At 38.4% G+C, this 19147-nt stretch overlaps 1 protein-coding gene across 1 annotated transcript in view; it reads left to right on the forward strand.

Moving 5' to 3' along the window:
• The window catches only part of PRDM5 (PR/SET domain 5), a 50609-nt gene extending 33282 nt beyond the window's left edge, over positions 1–17327 (forward strand). Inside the window, exons 13-14 of the mRNA XM_038136247.1 lie at positions 8696–8800; positions 13497–17327. Coding sequence (XP_037992175.1) covers positions 8696–8800; positions 13497–13661 — 270 coding nt within the window. The 3' untranslated portion in view covers positions 13662–17327. The remainder of the gene's footprint in view (positions 1–8695; positions 8801–13496) is intronic.
• Positions 17328–19147: the final 1820 nt, after the last annotated feature.

Raw genomic sequence — 19147 nt, forward strand, 5'->3', positions numbered from 1 at the left:
CAGAATTGCTTTCTAAATAAGTAAAATTAAAAACTGTTTAAATTTCTGCTGTTCTTTGTGGGTCTTGAGCATATTAACTCTGGGGTCCGAGATAAAGTTGTAGCTTTTGTACCCCAAACTATACAAGTAATGAGGAGTTTGTGCAATACTCTTGGTAGTTCATTGAGAACAGGCTAGTCTCATGTTGTTAGTTATTTCTCATTCTTTTCTGTTGTTACTGTCCCCTCTTAACTGTGTTTGCACCAAGAGAAATTTCATGACCCATCTAAATTCTGCATGACTGTGAGGGGTAAACAAGCTCTGAAACAGTGCCAAATTCAATTTTTTTCCCCTGATTTTTCATACAGTTTGGGTAAAAACAACAAACACTCCCCAGCCTCTGTAGAAGAAAAATAGAGGAAAAATAATATTATTAAGCTTTTAGTGTCTACAGTGATTTACACCAAGTGACGTTTTCTTCTAAGCATTTTTTAGCTGATAGGAAAGGGAGGAGTTAGGAAAATAAATTTTAAGGAGGGGATATTTCTTTTTAATATATGTAGACCCTGTAATTAAACAGGCTTTAGACATTTAAAATTTGTTTTAAAATGTCTCAGGAAATGCTATACTGTACCATGGAGGCCAAATACCATCCTTAGAGGTACAAAGAACTCCATTCACACCAAATGTGATCTAAATGCTTCCATATACTTGAGATGTGTTGATCATCTACATTTGAATGGTCACATTTCAGGTTTTTTACTTTGGTGTGTGAAGGTGCTTAGACTGCTGGTCATCCCCGCAGCTATGCTGTAGGATTAAAATGTGCAGGCCAAACATGGTTTTATAGACTTGATTAGATTTTGGTTCTTTTTGTGGTGATGCTGTTCCTATCCCAAAATCCCAAAACTTGACAGTGAGGCTAATTCATATTGGATTGCCATGACATGTTCATTTGTCTCCATGTAAATATTTTTTTTTTTTATTTTAAGTAACAAGAATCAATACTGATAACATTTACATTATTAGTAATTTCTAAATTGAAGCCTGTTGCTATGATCTTGCATGTCCCAGCTTCCCCTTTTCCTCACAGTTCACCTTATTTAATATTTAAGTAGAACTAGACAGCTAAAAAATCAAAGGTCATCTTAGGAGGAGGAGGAAAAAAAAGGGCTAAAATTATTAATAAATACAAGAGACGAGAACACAAACTTTATTATTGACTTCCATGGACTTTCAAGCCAGAAGGAGGAATTATGCCTGAATCTGTTCTGCAGAGCATTATCCGTGAAGTACTGCAGGATAATAAGCTATTGTTATTTTATTGTTCAAGTGAGTAAATATTAGTGCAGGTACAAGGGAATGAATATGTATTTTAGCTGATGTGGAAGAACAGAGTGGTGAAGGGAATTGAAAAGGGAAGAAAAGGAAATGTGGGAGCAACAATAATGAGAGGTAAATGGGGAAGACACCATTTGTGCCTTGGCAAGAATGTGAAGATGTATTTAATCTTAGTAGTAGGTTGATGCTTGTCAGGAATACAGGGTACAGTAACCAAACCAACCCCCATTCAGCAGAGAAAACAGCTGCTGAGCTCTTCAGGTGTGTCTTTCCTGAAGTGAGGGCTTGTGATCTGAATTCTGACTCTGAAGGAGTTGTGTTCTAACTGCGCTGTGTAAGGACTTCTCCAGGGAAGAAATAAACTTGTGCAGAAAGAGTTTGAGACCCCTGAGCACGATGCTAATGCACTAGGACTTGTTCTGTGTTCCTAGGCTGTTTAAACAAAGATGAACTAAAGATTAGGAAATAAAAAATGTGCTGTGTTTGCCAAAGGTTTGGGTCCTTCTGTCAGTTCTAAGAACAAGAAAAACCAGGAAGTCACACTTGAAATTTCTCTTTTCAGTCATCCCATGTTTTGACTTTTCAAAATGGTGTAAGGTTGCTGGCTCTTTCTTCTTTTACCCTTTCCTGTGCATACATTTTATTTGAAGCTTATTCTTGCATGCAAAATCATTGTTGAAAGAGTGAATAGCTAGATGTATAAATCCTGAAAGTATTTTTTTATCAGCTGAGTCTAGCAATGTGGAAATAGGCACAACCATAGCAGCCTTCTAGAATGATAAATTATTTTTTATTTCTAAATATGTTGGAAAAAAGAACCTGGGTTTTTGGACAGGAAGTTTGTCAAGTGGCTTAAAAGTAATACTGTGGCATTTACCAAAGACAGTAGAGATTAAATCTCAGTGTATTTTACCAGTGGGCTTAAATGCCAGACCTGGTGCTGGGGATCAGGGAAGGCTGCTGGAAAAATCATTGTGGAAAGTTGATTAAGGTCTGGCAGCTGCTAAAGTGAGCACAGCTTGGGTGGCCACAGGTGTCAGCTCCAGCTCTGGAGTAAACAGAGAAGGTAAGGCCAAACCCCTGTTGGCCAGGGCAGGGGAGAAAACACCACCCACCTGATATTAAAATGTCACCTGGGTACTGATTTGTTTCTATGAAAGTAAATGTGTTTGCTTTATGGTTTGATGGGTTTGGGTTTTTTTTCCTTAAGGAGAAATATAACGGCCTAGGAAAACAAAAATGAGGAACTTACTGAAGTTGTTGATGAAATGAGTTTACGGACCATATCAGCTTTGAGGGAATTACATGCACATTTCCAGCCCTCTCACTGCAGGAAACTTCAGCTCTTTCCTAAGTCTTTATTCAGTGCCTGGCTTAACATTGCAATGTTTAAGTTTAAACATGTGGAAAAATTATTCTAAGTTGTAGCAATAGAATTGCTAATGCTTGGAAATATGGCCATTGATAGGTGCCCAGAGTTGTTGTCATGTTGAATTGATGTTTTCATTACTTCTGTGAATGGTGATTTTATTGCAGTTGGATTCAGTGATGGAAAACAGAAAGAGTTGAAGCTATTTGAAAATGGCTTTTCATCGCTTGATTTGAATATTTCATATTTACATATAACAGATATATTTAATTTTTATAACTGCTTTAAAAATCTGAGTTCCAGTGGGTGGAAGCTGCCAGCCTGTGCTTAAATGAGGTACATTTCTGAGGTAATTTAAAAATTAGAGACATTTCAGTGTATAATTTTTGTTTCATGCGTAAGTGCCTACTATTTTAAAACACATTAATATTTAAATAGGTTTAAACCACAATATATGTGGAAATTAACCAACCTTGAAATAATTTCGAGTTTTATTTATGGATTTCATGGGAATAGGGATAAATCATGGTGAGTATGGAAGTGAGGCAGTCTCCTGTAGAGGACTCTTGCAGACAGTGTTTTTGTTCCCTGAACAAGAAGAGGTCCTGAGTTAAACAGGCATTCCAAGGTACTAATTTGGAATCTTACACTGCCCCCTCTTTTTTAATCCAGAGGAGTATTAAAATACTAGTAAATGAGAAATAATGCAAGGACAATATTGACATAATTTCACTTCTCCTGTGATTCCCAGGAAATATTTGAGCTTAACATTTGAGAAAGTGTTGAGTGTTTTAGAAGCACCATAGAATGCTATTGTCAAAAAAAGATTTCTTTGTGTACTAAATACAGACTTCTGGGCACATGACAGTGAGTAATGAAACAATATGCTGTGTTGATTGAATTTGGAGGGGGTTTTTCCATCTTGGATTTTATCTGTATTTCACTGTTGGTGAGATAGGGGTCAGTTCTCAAACATCTGCCTGAGGATGATGACTTTGCCAGCGCTGTGGTTTCCTTGCTTCTGGAATCTCTGCACACAGAATGTGTAAGGTTTGAATCCCACTGCACCTATATTTTCACACTTTTTTGTATAATGTTGACTGATGATCATTTATCTCTTCCTCGTAGAGTGAAAATGTCCTTTTTCTATATTGATACTGTTGCTTTTCAGGAGCAGGTGAACATCTATTGAATTTTCATCAATGCTGATTAAGTAAACCCTTCTTCACTAAATTTTAGGGCCAGAAATTACCTCAGCAGTTCAAAAAATTGCAAAGAAATGAGAACTTTTCAGTTTATGGGCAGCAAATAGGCAGGACTGCCATGGAAAATGGGAACTTAATGATATAGTAAAGCCCAATGAATTGCATATAGTGGATCTTTTTAAGAAATGCACTTTTTTCTGGCAGGCATTTCAGAGAAGATTCATGCTTTTGTTTTAATTATAAGTTTTATTGCAAAAAAGATTATTTTTGAAATACTCCTAAAACTGAATTAATTGAGATCTGTTCTTAAAAAACATTAGTCATTTTGAATAAAAGCCACATCTTGTTTAAATCTGCCAGAATTATTTCACAGTTGTTTTAACAGGAAAATTTTTTGGCCCGCTCTAATTGTTGGAAATATTTTTTTAAAGGATTTTACTTTTCAGCATGTGCTTGTAAAGTGATTTTTAATTGAGGCTTAATAATATAAGTTTCAAATCCCTACTATTTTTGTAGAGTTGTAAATTCTCATCACCCTTTGTCTTCAGTGTCAATGTTATGTTAGTAATTTAAGTAGGCCTCTGTCTCTGGGTCAGCCACTTGCTGTAACCTGCAGAAACTTTCTAGTTCCAACAGAGCATCTTGTTAGTTCTTGAATTTTTTTCACACTTAGATACAAAACTGGAGTCTGTTAACTTGCGTCGTTGGTGATTTTAAGTGTAAACAGATTGCCTGCATTTTCAGGTTGGCAAAGCTGAAGGATTTCCAGATTTCTCTTTGAGAGTAACAAGCTCCTGGTAGCTGCAGACATGACTGGTATATTTTAATGTTATCTGGCTGGTCATGTTTGTTCATTCTAGGCCATGGTTTTCCATTTTCCTGATGTTTTTTAAAAACAGGTTTTTTTATTAACCCTCTATTCAGCTGATAATGCAAGCATATGAATCATATTTAGTAGTGGTAATACTACTAGATATTTTCAAAACTTTCACATGAAATGCCTTGTGAAAGCAGATAGTGTTACTGTATCAGTATCTCATGAATAGACATTTTAAGATTTTTCTGTGAGCAAAGGAAGGCTTTGTTTTAGAATAATGGAAAGAAAAGGATTATTTATTTTAGTTTTTTTTTGTTTCCTGTAGCATCACCATTATTCCTGTCTGTCAGTTTTCACGTTCATGTCACAAGTGTAAATATTTACATGTAATACAAGACCTGATAAGCTTTTCCTTTTTTTTCTCTGACTTCTCTCAAGCTTCACGTTTCAGCATGTTGAAAATACAGGCCCATCAAGTTGGTAGTTTTGTTCTTAACTCTTATTTTAATTTTGAGATACGTTTATTTGGTAATAATAATAATCATGTTTAAATTATGTTTATCTTGCTGTAACTGTTGAGCTGATAAAATAGTTTTAAATTCAGATTTAGAAAGCAAGTTGGAGAGACTCCTACCAAAGTCATTCACATTTCGCCTGTGTGACCAATGTTACCAGGTTTGCAGTGCACAAGTGCTAACTTAGTGTACATAATGTATTTATATTTCTTAAGGGACACACAGGCAACTGCAGCAGCAGCTAGCAGTTCAGATATTCTGCATTTGAGTAATTCCAACTGATGTGCTTGCAGGACACTCTGTGCACTCTTTGTGTCAGGCTGTTGAAAGTGCATCAAATGTCCTTGAGATTTGTCACATTTTGAGTGAGGTCTTTCTAGTGCAAAGCACAACTTAGAATTCAAGGTGTGTCTTGTGATTGAGCCATCCACAGACACAGGAGTGTGTACTGCAGGCCCTGTTTTATTTGATGTGGTTTTTGAAATGTTTGATTTCTCTCTTTTTTAATGGTGAAACCCACCAGAGATGGGAGCTTTTAGGTCAGCATGTGTCAGTCTTACAGCAAAGCACCTTACAGAGTACCATTGGGCTCTGCTTGGCCTTTCCTTGCTCAGAGGCAGGAAGGTTGTAAATCCTGATCTACATATTTCTCTTCATAGCTGGCATGCTTAAAACTGAGATATTAAATCACTGCAGTATCAGCCGTGTCCTGTCTCTCGCTCTCCCTGCTCCCTTCCTCGTTTAAGGGGTCAATAAAAGAAAACACATGTAACCCTTCAGCTTGGCTGCCACCATAGCCATGGCCTGGCAGATGCTTCTTCAGCAGAGGGCAGATTTATAGTATCAGCACTTGATAACTTTTGTCAAGTCAGATTTGGATCATCTTCCCAATGAGCTCCTGTTTTGTTGATAGTTAGCAGGTTTTTCCCTTTTCTTCATGTTTCAAAATTGTCCAGTTTTTTTCTTACCTCAGTGTTGGCCCCTTCTGTCCTTTGGTGGTGGCATTAGCTTTTTCAGACCTGTTGCCATGGTTTTTTATCTTTTTTTCCTCTGCTCACATTTAAAGAAATGATGATTATGCCAAGCAAATATCACATGTTCCATGTTGCAAGTGTTGCTTTCTCCAACCATTGTGCAATGGAAATTTGACAAGAGGGGGAGAAGGAGCAGAGAGAAAAGGAAAAGCACTGAATGTTTTGTTTTGAAGAAATTGATCTATGAGGATGATGTTTTCTTCAAAATCAACAACAAAAAATGTCTTTTTCTCTGGAAATAAACTGAGGGCCAGGTTTTGCTCTAGACAGCACTACTGCTTTTCCTGAAACAGACACAGATGTGAATGGAGGGCAGCTTCACTCAGGAGAGAGAGGAGGCTGGTGTGAATCAGTCATGTCTGCTGAAGTCACTGGAATATACAGATGGAAGGGATCTAAAATTAGATGAAAGACAGCTTTGGATGTGTTTCATGCACTACAGATGTGAATTTCAGTACAGATGCCGAGGGGATGTTAGATACACCCTTTTTTGCCACAGAGAATAATACAAATATAAAATATAGAATAGCCAAACATAACCTGGGGGAAGATAATACAGCTCAGGTTTGTGACTCCAGCTTTCCAGAGTTGACAATGGCTCTTTGTCCAAATTGGAATCCTGAAATCCATTTAGCACTGAAATGATTGACCTGGTCATTATCAAGTCAGTTCTTCAGATAGCTGAAGACCGAGATAATAAAAAAGGAGCCAGTCCACCTGGTGCAGTTTGCAGTAGTGAATGCTTTCATAGGTGTTTAAGATGTGCACATCGTATACTTCACTTTGCACTTTCTGGGGAACAGCCTCCACACAGAAAGGCTGCTTTTGGAGAAGTCACAGAAATGTGGTTTGTGTTAACCACAATGCAAAACCAATTAGGGGGTTGTTGCAGAAACCTGCTTTTCACATGGCTTATTCGTACATTTCCCTTAAAAATGCAGACCCTGCTCTGTGAAGTATTTAGTCAGGTCAGCAAAGCTCCTAGATGATAATTTTTTTTTCACAGATTGATTCAGGTATTTTTTAGGTAATTTGTTATGTTTTGCTGTCTACTGAAGAATCATGGCAATAAGACTGCTTTTTCTAGGAAACTTGGTGGGAGGAGACTGCAAAATGAAAGAACTCCATCTTTGCCCCACTGAGGTCTCTGGACCTGCCCTATAAAGAGAGAGACTGGGACATACCCAGTACTAACTGACTGTGCACTGTTTTAGGTGTATGGTGAATGCTGGTGAATCCTGGCAGGATTCAGCAACGTATGGAGACCTGATGGATTCCAGAGACTGAGAGCAGGAATTCAATAACCAGACAGCTTCTTCTTTGTTGCTTTAATGCCCGAGTTGTTCTACCTCACTCATCCTTGGATCCCACATCATCTCCCCAAAGAATTTGATTACTGCCTATTATTTGTTAATTCATAGATCTAGCTGGGGGTTTTTTTTTGCCTATTGATTTATAGTCATTGCTTTCAATTTAATTTAGTAAAAAGCATTTGCTTTTGTTAAAATACCTTTCTTCAGAGCTTTAGCAGTACAGAATTAGAGACCACAGAGACCATAGAAAAATGTAGAAATGTAGAATGAGAGTGAGGAAAGTCTAGTTGGTGCAAAAATAAGGGTGCCTCTAGAACATGAAAATTTTAATGAGGCCATGTGCAGTGCCATAATGCTAGTTCTTGCATTTAATTGACTTATTGTTGATTTCTATACACTTTTTCTGTAACTTCAGTGGAAGCAAGGAGAAAAAAATTGCTATATGAAGGAAGACCATCAAAGAAAAAATATCTTTGCATAAGTGGGTTTCCTTTTTTATCTCTAATTATTTGTTTCAGGTCAGTGAGATTGCAACTTTTCTAACACGGTGTTTTACAGTAGCTCCTAACCAATAGTTCTAATAAATATACAGATGGTTTGGTTGCCATCTGCACTTCTTTTGAGATTCTGCAATGAGTATGTGATTAACCTTCTGTCACCACTTTTCAAAGTAAGTTTTTCTGCTACCACAAGCTTTCCTTGTACATGCTCTTCCTCCCCTTACCTCTTCCCCTGCTTGGAAGCCTCTAAACAAACTTGAAGTTTTTGTGCATAATCTTACTTGTCTGTGTGTTTTAAGCATTTTTGGGGGATAAAGGAAAGAACATTGGAATTTTATGTTTCTGTACCTTTCACGTGACAAAAAGCAGGCTCCCCAAATGGCCGGGTCTGAAAGACTGGAACGGATAATTAATTCATAAGTGGGTGCTGAAGTGGAAACTGTCAGGCCACAGCTTTCCCAGCTTTCACTTAATAATTTGAAAATCGTTTTTTGTTGTTTTCACTGACTGTAATACCTTGGAGAGAAAATAAAACTTGCACCATCCAGCATGGAATTCCACTCCTTTAATGACCTGGGCTCTGTGTTGACTCACTTTCACTCGCTGTTGTCATTGCGTGCAGGAAAAGCCGTACCAGTGCTCGGAGTGTAACAAGGCTTTCAGTCAGAAGCGAGGCCTGGACGAGCACATGAGGACCCACACCGGGGAGAAGCCCTTCCAGTGTGATGTGAGTTCCTCTCCTCCTTTCCCTTTGTCTTCTCAGTGCAGCAGCAGGATTTAATTGCGGGGATTTTGTGGCCTCGCGCTTATTGCTTGTGGCATAGTTGCACTTCACATGGGCTTGGATTGCCCAAGGAATGCAAGGCCGTTCAGGGAAATTCACGTACCCTCTTGGCTTGCCAAGAGCCACGCACACCCGTTCATTTTATGGTTTTGGATCCCATAAGAATTATTTTCACCATTAGTAATGCAACCTGGATGTTACCATTTACAAGTTCATGCTGCTTGGGTTCCTGTATGAATTGTATGACAGGTTAATAGTTGGGGATTAGCTTGTGTAGGAAAAGGGATTTAATTTATTACATGGAATCTCAGTGCTTCTGAAGTTGAATGACATGAATATGAATTCAGAATTGCCTGGTTCTGGTGAAATCTGGTCTGATATTTTCAACATCTGCTCACAGCCTCTTGTTGCTCAGTGAGGGAATCTGGCATGCTGTGCACGCTTGCAGGGCTGAAATGCAGTGTATCCTGTGACAGTTCGTAGATCACTTGTCAGGTACCCTTCATGCAGCCTGTCCCCCTTGTCTGCAACATCTCTCAGCTTTTGGGAGGGAAGGCTGAATGCGCAGAAACTGCTGGGGAGTCATGTATTTTAGAACTATTAAATGCCAAAATTGTTGCTTGAGGATTTAGAGGAAGGCATCAGAATAGATGTAGAATTAGTGTAGGTGTTTCGTTTTGTGATACTGGCTCTTCATGAAGCAGTCACAGGGGAGTGCCAGGTCTCAATTATATCCTAGATGGCTCAGTCTGAGCAGCTGTAAATTTGCTCAGAAATTTATATAATTAGATGCAAAATTAGAATAACAGCTTGGCAGGAAAGTTTCAAGGGTCTGTTAACTGTACTGGTTTTTAATGAATGATCTGATGTCATTTCATTGATAATAAAATATATTAATTTCATGAAAAAGTTCAACTAAGATATTTTGCTGATGTCTACAAGTTACAAGATTTGCTGTATTCTGTTGGGATAATCTCAGCCTGGCTCTGGAGAATACATTGAGGATTTCTCTGACTCCAATTCATTGTCAATAACTTTTTCAGCTTTCAGATTGTTATACTGTTTATCAGCTCTTGGCCAGCTTGCAGTGTAAAGGCAGTTTTTCCCACACTGTGGATCCAAGATTCACTGCTCTTGGATTCCGTGCGTGCTTTTACAGACTGACTTGGTATGGTGGTTGTATTTTATTCTTTTTCCTTGCTTTAATTAGAAATAGGAGCTGTATGAAAGCATACTTCCCCATTTCAGCTTTTCCTTCAGTTTTTCTCATGAATCAAATAGAGCTGTACTTTCCTAAACCATAGCATTTCTAGAAACAGCTGTAATCTGTGTCTAGTCCTAGTCCTTCACTTGAGAATTCTTCAGAGTGTACCTTCACTTACTGGTGATATTTTTTGTACTTCAGGTTTCTACCTGGTTCCACCAAAATTGCTCTTCAGAAGGAGCCTTTTGCTGGCTGCACACTGCCAGAGGCTGCTGATATTTTGGGGTTTGGACATAACAGCAGTTGCCTCCACTGTTCATTCCTGCATCCTCCAGTCATCCAGGTGCCCCACCATGGGTGGGCACCTGCTTAATGCACGCTTGGAGAGGATGATAATTGATGTTTTCAATCATTTCTCCTTATTTCACCTGGGCTCCTGTTCTGGACATGCTGGAGACACAGTAAATGTCACCCAGAGCAGCCCATTCCTCCAGAGCTGTCTTGCACATTGTATGATTCCAGATGTTTATGTAGAAGTTACAGGAAAAGCAGTAGTGGACAATTACAGAAGAATGTCCCTATGGGGGACACTTATTGTGGGCTACCTGATACTAAATTTCCTTTTTACACTCAAGTATTTTCACCTAAAATGTTTTATTCTGCTCAAAATAGCTGTAGATGCTCTAATTATTTTTCATATAATGACTTGAGTGGTAATTTATGACTACAACTTCCACAAGTTCTTACCTTTGGAATACCACATACCAATTCTTCTAGTATTCTTTTAGCATATATTTTTGCTTTAAATAGAGGTTTTTTTTCAGTGTCAGAAATAAAAATCATGTCTTCTCTTCCTATCTCACTCTCCTCTCTCTCAGGCACATGGAACAGTCATTACAGTGCAGGATTGAGTTACATTTGAAACTAATCCTTGTACTGTGTTTGAGGAAGGTGCTACAGTTTATTTATGTGTCTATTCCTGTGTCTTATCAGTCAGCAAAAGCTTTTTCGGACCTTAATGTCTCAAAGCTTTCTCATCCCACGCATCATAGTGGAAATTGAATATTCCCATTTTAAGATGGCAATTCTAATACATGTCACCTAGAAAAGTGAAAATAACTGAAATATAGAAATGCAATTTTTCATGGAAAATTAGGTGTCTGTCCTCTCCAGACCAGCCTGTTTTTTACTGGAAGGCCAATTGAACTTCACTTTCTCAGAGACAATAGATTATTTTGCAGGGGCAGAAAGGTCGAGTACTGCCTGTCCTGGTTTCTTTCCAATACAGTATTTCCTTCTACTCTGCCTCTGGTTGACCTTACACTTTATTTCAAATGTCAGTCTTTCCATCCTCCCTACCTGACCAAAACTTTGATCATTTTGAAGAGACTGATTAGAGCTCAAGTGCACATTAGCAAGAGTGATTGTAAATCTGTAAAATACCAGTCTTGCTTACGAAATTGATATATGAAGCAAACTCTTCAAAAAATCGCCGAAACTTTTCTGCATAAGAACAGCACAGGATGTGCCATACCTTTAGTAATTCTGTGCATTCCATGTGTTTTTTTGAAGAAGGAAGGTAGCACAACATGTTAGAGCCTTGGAGGAACAGAAGGACCTATTACATTGGTCACATGAGCAGAATAAATTGAAGAAATGTACTTTGAGTCTGTGTTATAAGCTGTTTGTTTTAGAAATGGAGAGATGTGTGTGAGATACACAGAGCACACATACATCTTGTATGTGTGTATATTCCTGATTGGCCTCCTGGCTCTCAAGGAACATGGAGTATTTACAAGTGTGTGACGCTTCCAGCACACTGGTATTTGTGGCTGTGGTTAGATAAATGCCATGGGTTCCCCTTGTGTGCTCTGTGAAGGGGAAACAGAAACCTGGGTTTGGCAAAAGCAGTGCTCAGAGCTGACCAGTGAGTGCTGTAACTGAGGTTCACTGTCAGTAACGAAGTGGTGGCTGTTGCTTGGGTCTCAAAGAGGTTTATTCAGAGATTATTCACTGGGGGAAAAGCTGGATAGCTGCAGTTGTAGTATGAAGGTCTTCAGCATTGCGTCATGTCATAAAGTCAAAAATGTTCTAGTGCAGCAGCACACGCAGTGTGGGGAGAAATTATTTTGGGTACAAAACTTGCCTCTGGCCATTGCCGTTTTATGGTCATTTAATGGTTTAGCCTTAATTGGCATAAAATCCATATGCTGGAGGTCAAGATGATCTACTTGCATAGTCAGCTCTGGTTGTTGTGGTTTCAAAAGGAATCAGTCATCATTCAGCATTTGCAGTAGTTGGGTGCCAGTATAAATTTAAAGCTTCGTTTTTCTCCAGAGGGATTGTCCTGAGTTCCTTGAGGTTTTTCTGCATGAAAGAGGTATTGTCTGGAATGAACATGGAATTTTAAGAGTGCAAGCCTGGAATGAACATGGAATTTTAAGACTGCAAGCCTTCATTCTTGTTTAATTATATGACTCTTGTCTATTTCATTTGTCAGATCAGCTGCTGCTTTTTTTTTTTTTTTCTTCATTTCCCTGTCAAATTCATGCTCGAGTATTTCCTTGCACCGTAGGTGAGTGTGACAGTATAACTGCACAGTTTAAGTAGAGTTGGTGTCTTGCCTTAACTTTTAATTCTAACTTTTCTTTGCTGAACTTGTTCTTTTAACCTTTTTTGGTTTTAATTTTAACTTCAATACATGGGTTTTTATAAAGGAATGGCTTTAGTATGGGCAGAGTCCCTCATGCCTCTGTCCATCTCTTCAAATGGCAGAATGAACTGGGCTGCTTGGAGTACAGTGGAGGAAGGAAAGCATGACACTGGATAATAATGCAAAGGAATTGCATCTTCATTTACCAGATGTCTGCCATTTTCTGGGCCAGGCAGAGAAAGGCTGGAACAAGGAGGTTTCCTTTACATTAATAATTAACCTTTCTTGCGGTCTTCAGAACTTGTTCATTCTCACTCCTCCCCCCTTGCAACTGAGCAATTGGAACTGATTCTTTTGGAAGTTGCAGGTGTCATTCTGGAGGTCAGGAATGAAATATTTCATTTGAACTGGTGGATGCTCGTGATGTTTTGTCACAATTTTTGCTGCATCCGAGATAGAACAGTAGCTTAAAAAAAACCCAACAAACTGAACAAAGCACCACAGTATTACCAGGCCACCTCAATGTGTTGGTATTTTGAAGATTGAGTCTTTTTTAGACAGACAGCATCCTGTGCCTGTGGTACCACTCCTAATATACAGCATAAAGAGATGCCAGGCAGAGTGACAATCTTTCAGGTGCTCTCTGAAGGAATTTTTCTTCCAAAGACCAGCTCATTTATTAAGTACTGCAGGTATGCGTGGCTGTGGCCTCAGTGACGTAACCTTAGGAGTGTTAACACATGCTTGAAATTTTAATACTTGGTTTGTCTTTACTGCCTCAGGTTTGTGACCTGTCCTTCAGCCTGAAGAAGATGCTGATCCGACACAAGCTGACTCACAACCCCAACCGTCCCATGGCAGAGTGCCAGCTCTGCCACAAGAAGTTTACAAGGAATGACTACCTCAAAGTGCACATGGAAAATGTCCATGGAGAAACTGACAGCTAAATACAGCCTCAGTGAGAAGGGTGGATCCAAAGTGGTGCATTTGTACGTGTACAGACTCCAGACTTTACACCTGGCCAGTAAGCACAGTCAGGAGAAACAAATGTAATGCCTTCACATGTTATTTTTCCCAATTTTGTTGTAAATATGTTAGTAGGAAAAAAAACAAACTCAAAAGACATTCTGATGTAAAACAGCTTGAAAATAAAAAAAATGAAGATAAAAGAGCTTTGGAAAAATTTATCCTCATTTAAACAAAGAAACTTTAAGCAAACTTTTCTTTGTTAATGACATCCTTAGAAACTTAGATATTAGTAGCAGTGCCTGGAAATCCTGGACACTTGCAACCAAACTCTTGGCTGTCTGCAACTGTATTTCTGTATCTAACCTACAAGGCTCCATTAAAATTATTTAATTTGAAACCACACAGAATTTGTCATTCTAACTGACTGCTGATTGTATCCAGGCTTGCTTTATTCATATCATAATTCTGCATTTTGTTGTAACACAATTTTGTCTCATTTTATTTGCAGCTTTCTCATTACTGTATGAAACTCATTAACTTGAATTGATTCTTGAGATGCCAAAATGTGTGGGTAGAGAACTGTGGAAATCTGTCAGCGTTCAGTATTCCTGTATGAGATTGAGGAGGATTTATTTCATCTGGTTACACGAAACAAGACTGAAGTGACAATTTTGAGCAATTTAGTTTTAAGTACTGTATTCATAATCGCTGTGGCTGGCAAGGCAAGTGAAAACACATCTGAACAGGATGGCTTGAGCAGCTAGAATTGTTGAGTTTACATGTGTTTGCTTTCTTGGTGAATAGCTGGTTCCCGCAGTGTTTCTTCCTGATGAATCAGATGCCCTGGATTTCTTCATATCACTTAAATACCTTTTTCTTTTTTTTTTTTTTTTTCTTAATACTGTTCATGGGAAAAATACTGCTTTAAAACCAAGTAACAATCAAATTCTTCATGTTATCAGAGTGAGTTGTTTGCTGCAGAAGACTCTTCAAAAGAGTTCCCACAGGCCCTCCTGTACAGCTAGATAACCAATGAATTCTTATCTACAAGGACAGTAAAACTGTAACTTCAGAGGGTGCTTGCATGTGGAATTCCTGAGTTATCAGCAGTTAATACTAAGGCTCTGGCATTAGCAAACTGTTCAGATTCATTTTGGACCTGTCAGTATTTTGCAAAATGAACTGGGACATCTATAAAGAGTTCAGATTTTGGAGAAATATAATTATGAATAATTCTCTCGTTTCGGGCAACCTCCTATGTGTAAAAGCATCCTAAGCCTTCCTGCACTATTTGCTTCCTGAGAGGCAGGAGAAACTTGGAGACTTTGCCAGTTCCATTCCACAAATCATTTGTTCGTATAAATTAAATATATTCTAAGTGTCCAAGACAAATGTAGTTGAAACAAGCATTACAAAGTTGAGTAAAGAATATTTCCTTGTATGTAGAGATTTTGTTAAAATTTGTCAAAACAGTTTATTTCTAGGTCAAGAAAACTTGAATTTACTGGTAGCTGCTATAAGAAAGAATATAATTTTAATTGTTAGATAGCAAAACCAACCAGTATCATATACTGAGTTGTGTGATAGTTTTTTAGCAATATGTTCTTAAGTATCTCCAAGGGGAATTAGATTGGTCACTTGTTTGACATGTGCACGGTGGGTTTTTTTGTTGTTGTTGTTTGCTTTTTTGATGTCAGGGAAAAGAATTGAGTCATAGGAAAACCAAGATTTCAATTGTTTGTTTTTCAGCCTTTTATATTTTTCCTTCTTCAGTTTGGTCAGTACAAACTCAGGCAAAAAGAACAGTAGAAGGGAAATAAAACACTGAAAAAAAGCCAAAACAAAAAACCAAAAGTGAAGGTTTTCTAAGGTGTTCTTGAGGGACGAGTCTGTTAAAATACAAAGAAGAAAATCCTTTTGGGGAAAAAAGAAGATAATTTAAAATGTTTACATGTTTTGCATATTTTTTTTGCCAGAAATCTGTACTGCAAAGTTGTTCCATGTTTAGGGTTAATACCTGCTTTTGAGAAGAATACGTAGTTGTGGGAGTCATGAAGTAGAGAGGACAATGTCCTGGTTTTTAATAATTATTTCTAGGTAAGCTACAATATATGAGGATTAATCTTGCTGTATGTAATCAGCAACAGCAGTTAAGCAGCTGAGGCTTTGATCTTGTTAATGGTGTCAACAGAACAAGGGATTGACAGGATCAGTGAGGGAATTCAAACCTTCCTGGCAAACACAAGAAGCAAGTGCTGGAGGTTGAAGCCCAGGTCAAGGTGAGCATCTTTTCTGTCTTGTCCTCCAGGAACTTTTCCTTTGGGCTAAAATGGCTGCAGACCTGAGCTGCTACAGAGCCAGCACCTGGCTTGGCAGCTCCAGATCTTGCCACAGCAAGAGCTGCCCTCTTCTTTCTGTGGGGGTCTGAATTTTTCCCAGCCCAAGGTAATGTGTCTCCTATTACTGGGTTTATGAACTGTGTAATTGATTTTATATGCAAGGCAGACTTACCAGTATGCTACATATTTTTATTTGATTGTAGCTTTCTTAAAGAAAAAAAAAAGAGCAAATAAAAACCAAGAGAAAGGGAAAAAAAAAAAGAGCAAACCAGCAAACCCTTCTTCTTTGAGTAAAAATTTCCATTGACAGTGTCCCACTTGGTATTACCTGGAAAAAATACAGAATGTTTCCTTCACCTGATTTTGAGAAGTGATAAAGTGAAACCTGTTGCCCTAAATTTTTAGTGTTGTGTTTGTATGTTTGTTCATTAATCATCATTTATTAAAATGCTGACTTTTCCTTATTAAGTGGTGCTTTGCAGAATAATATGAAAATCTAGAGATATTCCTGTAAGAGTGTGTAGTCACTGCAATTTTAGAAGGTTGTGCTTTTTTCCCTGTGTTCTGTAATTTTCTACAGATACTATCCATATGCTTGTCAATTTTTCCACTACCATTGGCCCCTCTTGGAGAGAGTTCCATTTCTCATATGTTAGGAACAGCAGCACTCTCACTAGTTCCTTTTGCTTTTCATTCTGATCAGCTGTGTGGCCTAAGGGTGATACAAACCATGAAGATGATAAATATATTTTCATTTTCTAATATTAGATTTTTTGTCTGTCTGTATGACTGTGAAGGATTTCATGCATTCTTCAATTTAAACTATCAAGTCCCAAGCAGAAATCAGATAAAGGAGGAGATAGTCTAAGTTAGCCTCTGCTGGGCATTTTGTGTTGCTTTAGGTTGCAGCCTTTAGTACTCTGCATTTGTGTCAGTAATAAGTACCAGTGCTTTTATTCTTCCTAGACACCTGACTCTGTGTTTATTTTAATTTTTCAGTTTGACAGGTAGCATAACAGTCCCTCTAAAGCACCACTTGGAGCAGAGGAGCTCAGTGTGCTGCTGTCAGGGTGTGGTCAGGGTACAGTAAAATGTTTTCAGTTCAATTACATACTTACTGCACTGAAGTGTTGGTATTTTCTTCACAGTGAGATTTGAAATCTGCTTATTTGGGCTTTTTAGGCAAGTGTGAGCTCAGAGTAAAACAGCAGTTACAGCTGTAAAGTTGTGTTCTTCATCACAAATTCTGACAGCTGTATGTTCTGTGGTACATCAAGAAGATGGGAGAAATTTAAGTAATTTAAGTCACAGGGTGAAGAGTTGTCACAGATCAAGTTTCCTTGATCTGGAAAATTATTAATTGAACATTTCAACCTGGGATAGCCAGTCTTTTATTTAAGAGTTATTGCCTATTTAGTCCCTTTTATCTCCTGTCCCCTTTTTTTTGTAAGCTGTTCCTGACTCTGTGCAGTGCTGTGGGCAGGGGCAGTGAACTGGCAGAGCTCAGTGTTTGCAAAGTGTCTGCTGCTTACTCTCCCTGAGCCCTGTTTGTTATGCTCAAGTAGCAGCAACGTCTTGGAGTTTGCTAACATCAGCTGCCTCTCACGTTACAGCAGCAGAGGGATCAGAGCTTGCCATGATATCCAAGCTGTCATCACCCTCCAGTGATGAGGGAAATGAGGGGGAAACACCCACCTGTGTCACAAGTGCAGGAGAGACTTGATGGTCCATTTGTCTCCATGGATTCCAGCTGAGGTAGGCAGGAAAATTTTCCTGGATCTCCATCACTGCACTGTACCTGGTACATCAGAAAAATTTAGGTAGTGAGATTGAGAAAGAAAAACCAAGCCACTTAATGTTTGGCTCCTGGTGTTACTGTGTAAAACCATGAGGTATTTCCAACAACTATCCCAAGGAAACCTGGATTTAAGAATTATTGTTCAATTTAAGAAAGAGAAAACTAGTAAGAGTTGCCACCTAGGTTTTTGAAATGGTGTGATCCTGCAAGGCTTTCACCCAGAAGCGTTATATGGGTCAGATATATAAAAGGCTAGAATGGGAAGGTGAGATCACAGTTTTACAGGGCTCTGGAATTCTGATTGTGTGTGTGCTCCTAGATATTAGTAGAGTCTAACTAAATTTTGGCATTTAACTCCATTGTCTAGGTTTTCACTAGCAGGATGTCCTGACAAGCCGGAACTTGGTTCTGTATAAATACAGCCAGAAAATGTCCCAGTTTAATTTTGATACTTTGTTCAAAAAAATTTAGAGCAACAATGAGACAAAATTGCAACCTTTTATTATTAAGTTATGTTTGTTGTATATAAATTTCCCATAAGACATCTTGCATCACAAACAGGTATCGTCAGCTGTACTTGAAATGTCATTGGTCATGTGTTCATAGCCTTCTTTATCTTTCAGATCTCTGAAGCAATGGAAGTGTCTCAGCATGTTTGTACAGCAGCAGCATTGGGTAGATGTAGCACATAGTGAACTGGGAATACCTAATTCCATTTGTTGCATGGTGAAAAGCAGCATGTTCTTGGCTGAACAATAACTGAAGAGAGGTTGTTTTCATTTCTGTTTTTCTCTGAGAAGGGCATTCAGCAAAAAGGAACCAATAATAAAAGTTGTTTTGGGTTTCAGGGATGTGTGGATTCAGGGGGTTATTTGGTTATCCTTCTACAGGGAAAAGACTATAAGCCCTTAAATCCACAAGTTCATTTCCAGTTTACCAGCTGTTCAAACAAAACTGGAAGGAAGTGCTACAACAGGTAAGGTTGTTGCTGGAGGAGAAACCTCCACTGCAGCATTTGCCAGGTTTACTCTTTGCTACTAATGTTATGGTCGTTCTCTGTGCCATGCCTCAGACTTTAAAATATTCTTTAACAAACTTGATCTGCCAAATTCAAGGTAGATCATAAATCCACTTAGCAGGACAAGAAGCACCAAAGTCGTTTCACAAAATGACATCTTATTCTAAATGTTTTAAAGCGTTTGAGTCCTTTTGTCTGGCATGTTCTGACTTTTTAACATTGGTCAGTTATACTGTGATAAAACTTAGAGGGTTGGTCACTACGTAACCTTCTGCATCTGTGTGCAATTTATTCAGTTTCAAAGTAGGT

This window comes from Motacilla alba, chromosome 4 (genome assembly GCF_015832195.1).
Source record: "Motacilla alba alba isolate MOTALB_02 chromosome 4, Motacilla_alba_V1.0_pri, whole genome shotgun sequence".
Lineage (NCBI taxonomy): Eukaryota > Metazoa > Chordata > Aves > Passeriformes > Motacillidae > Motacilla > Motacilla alba.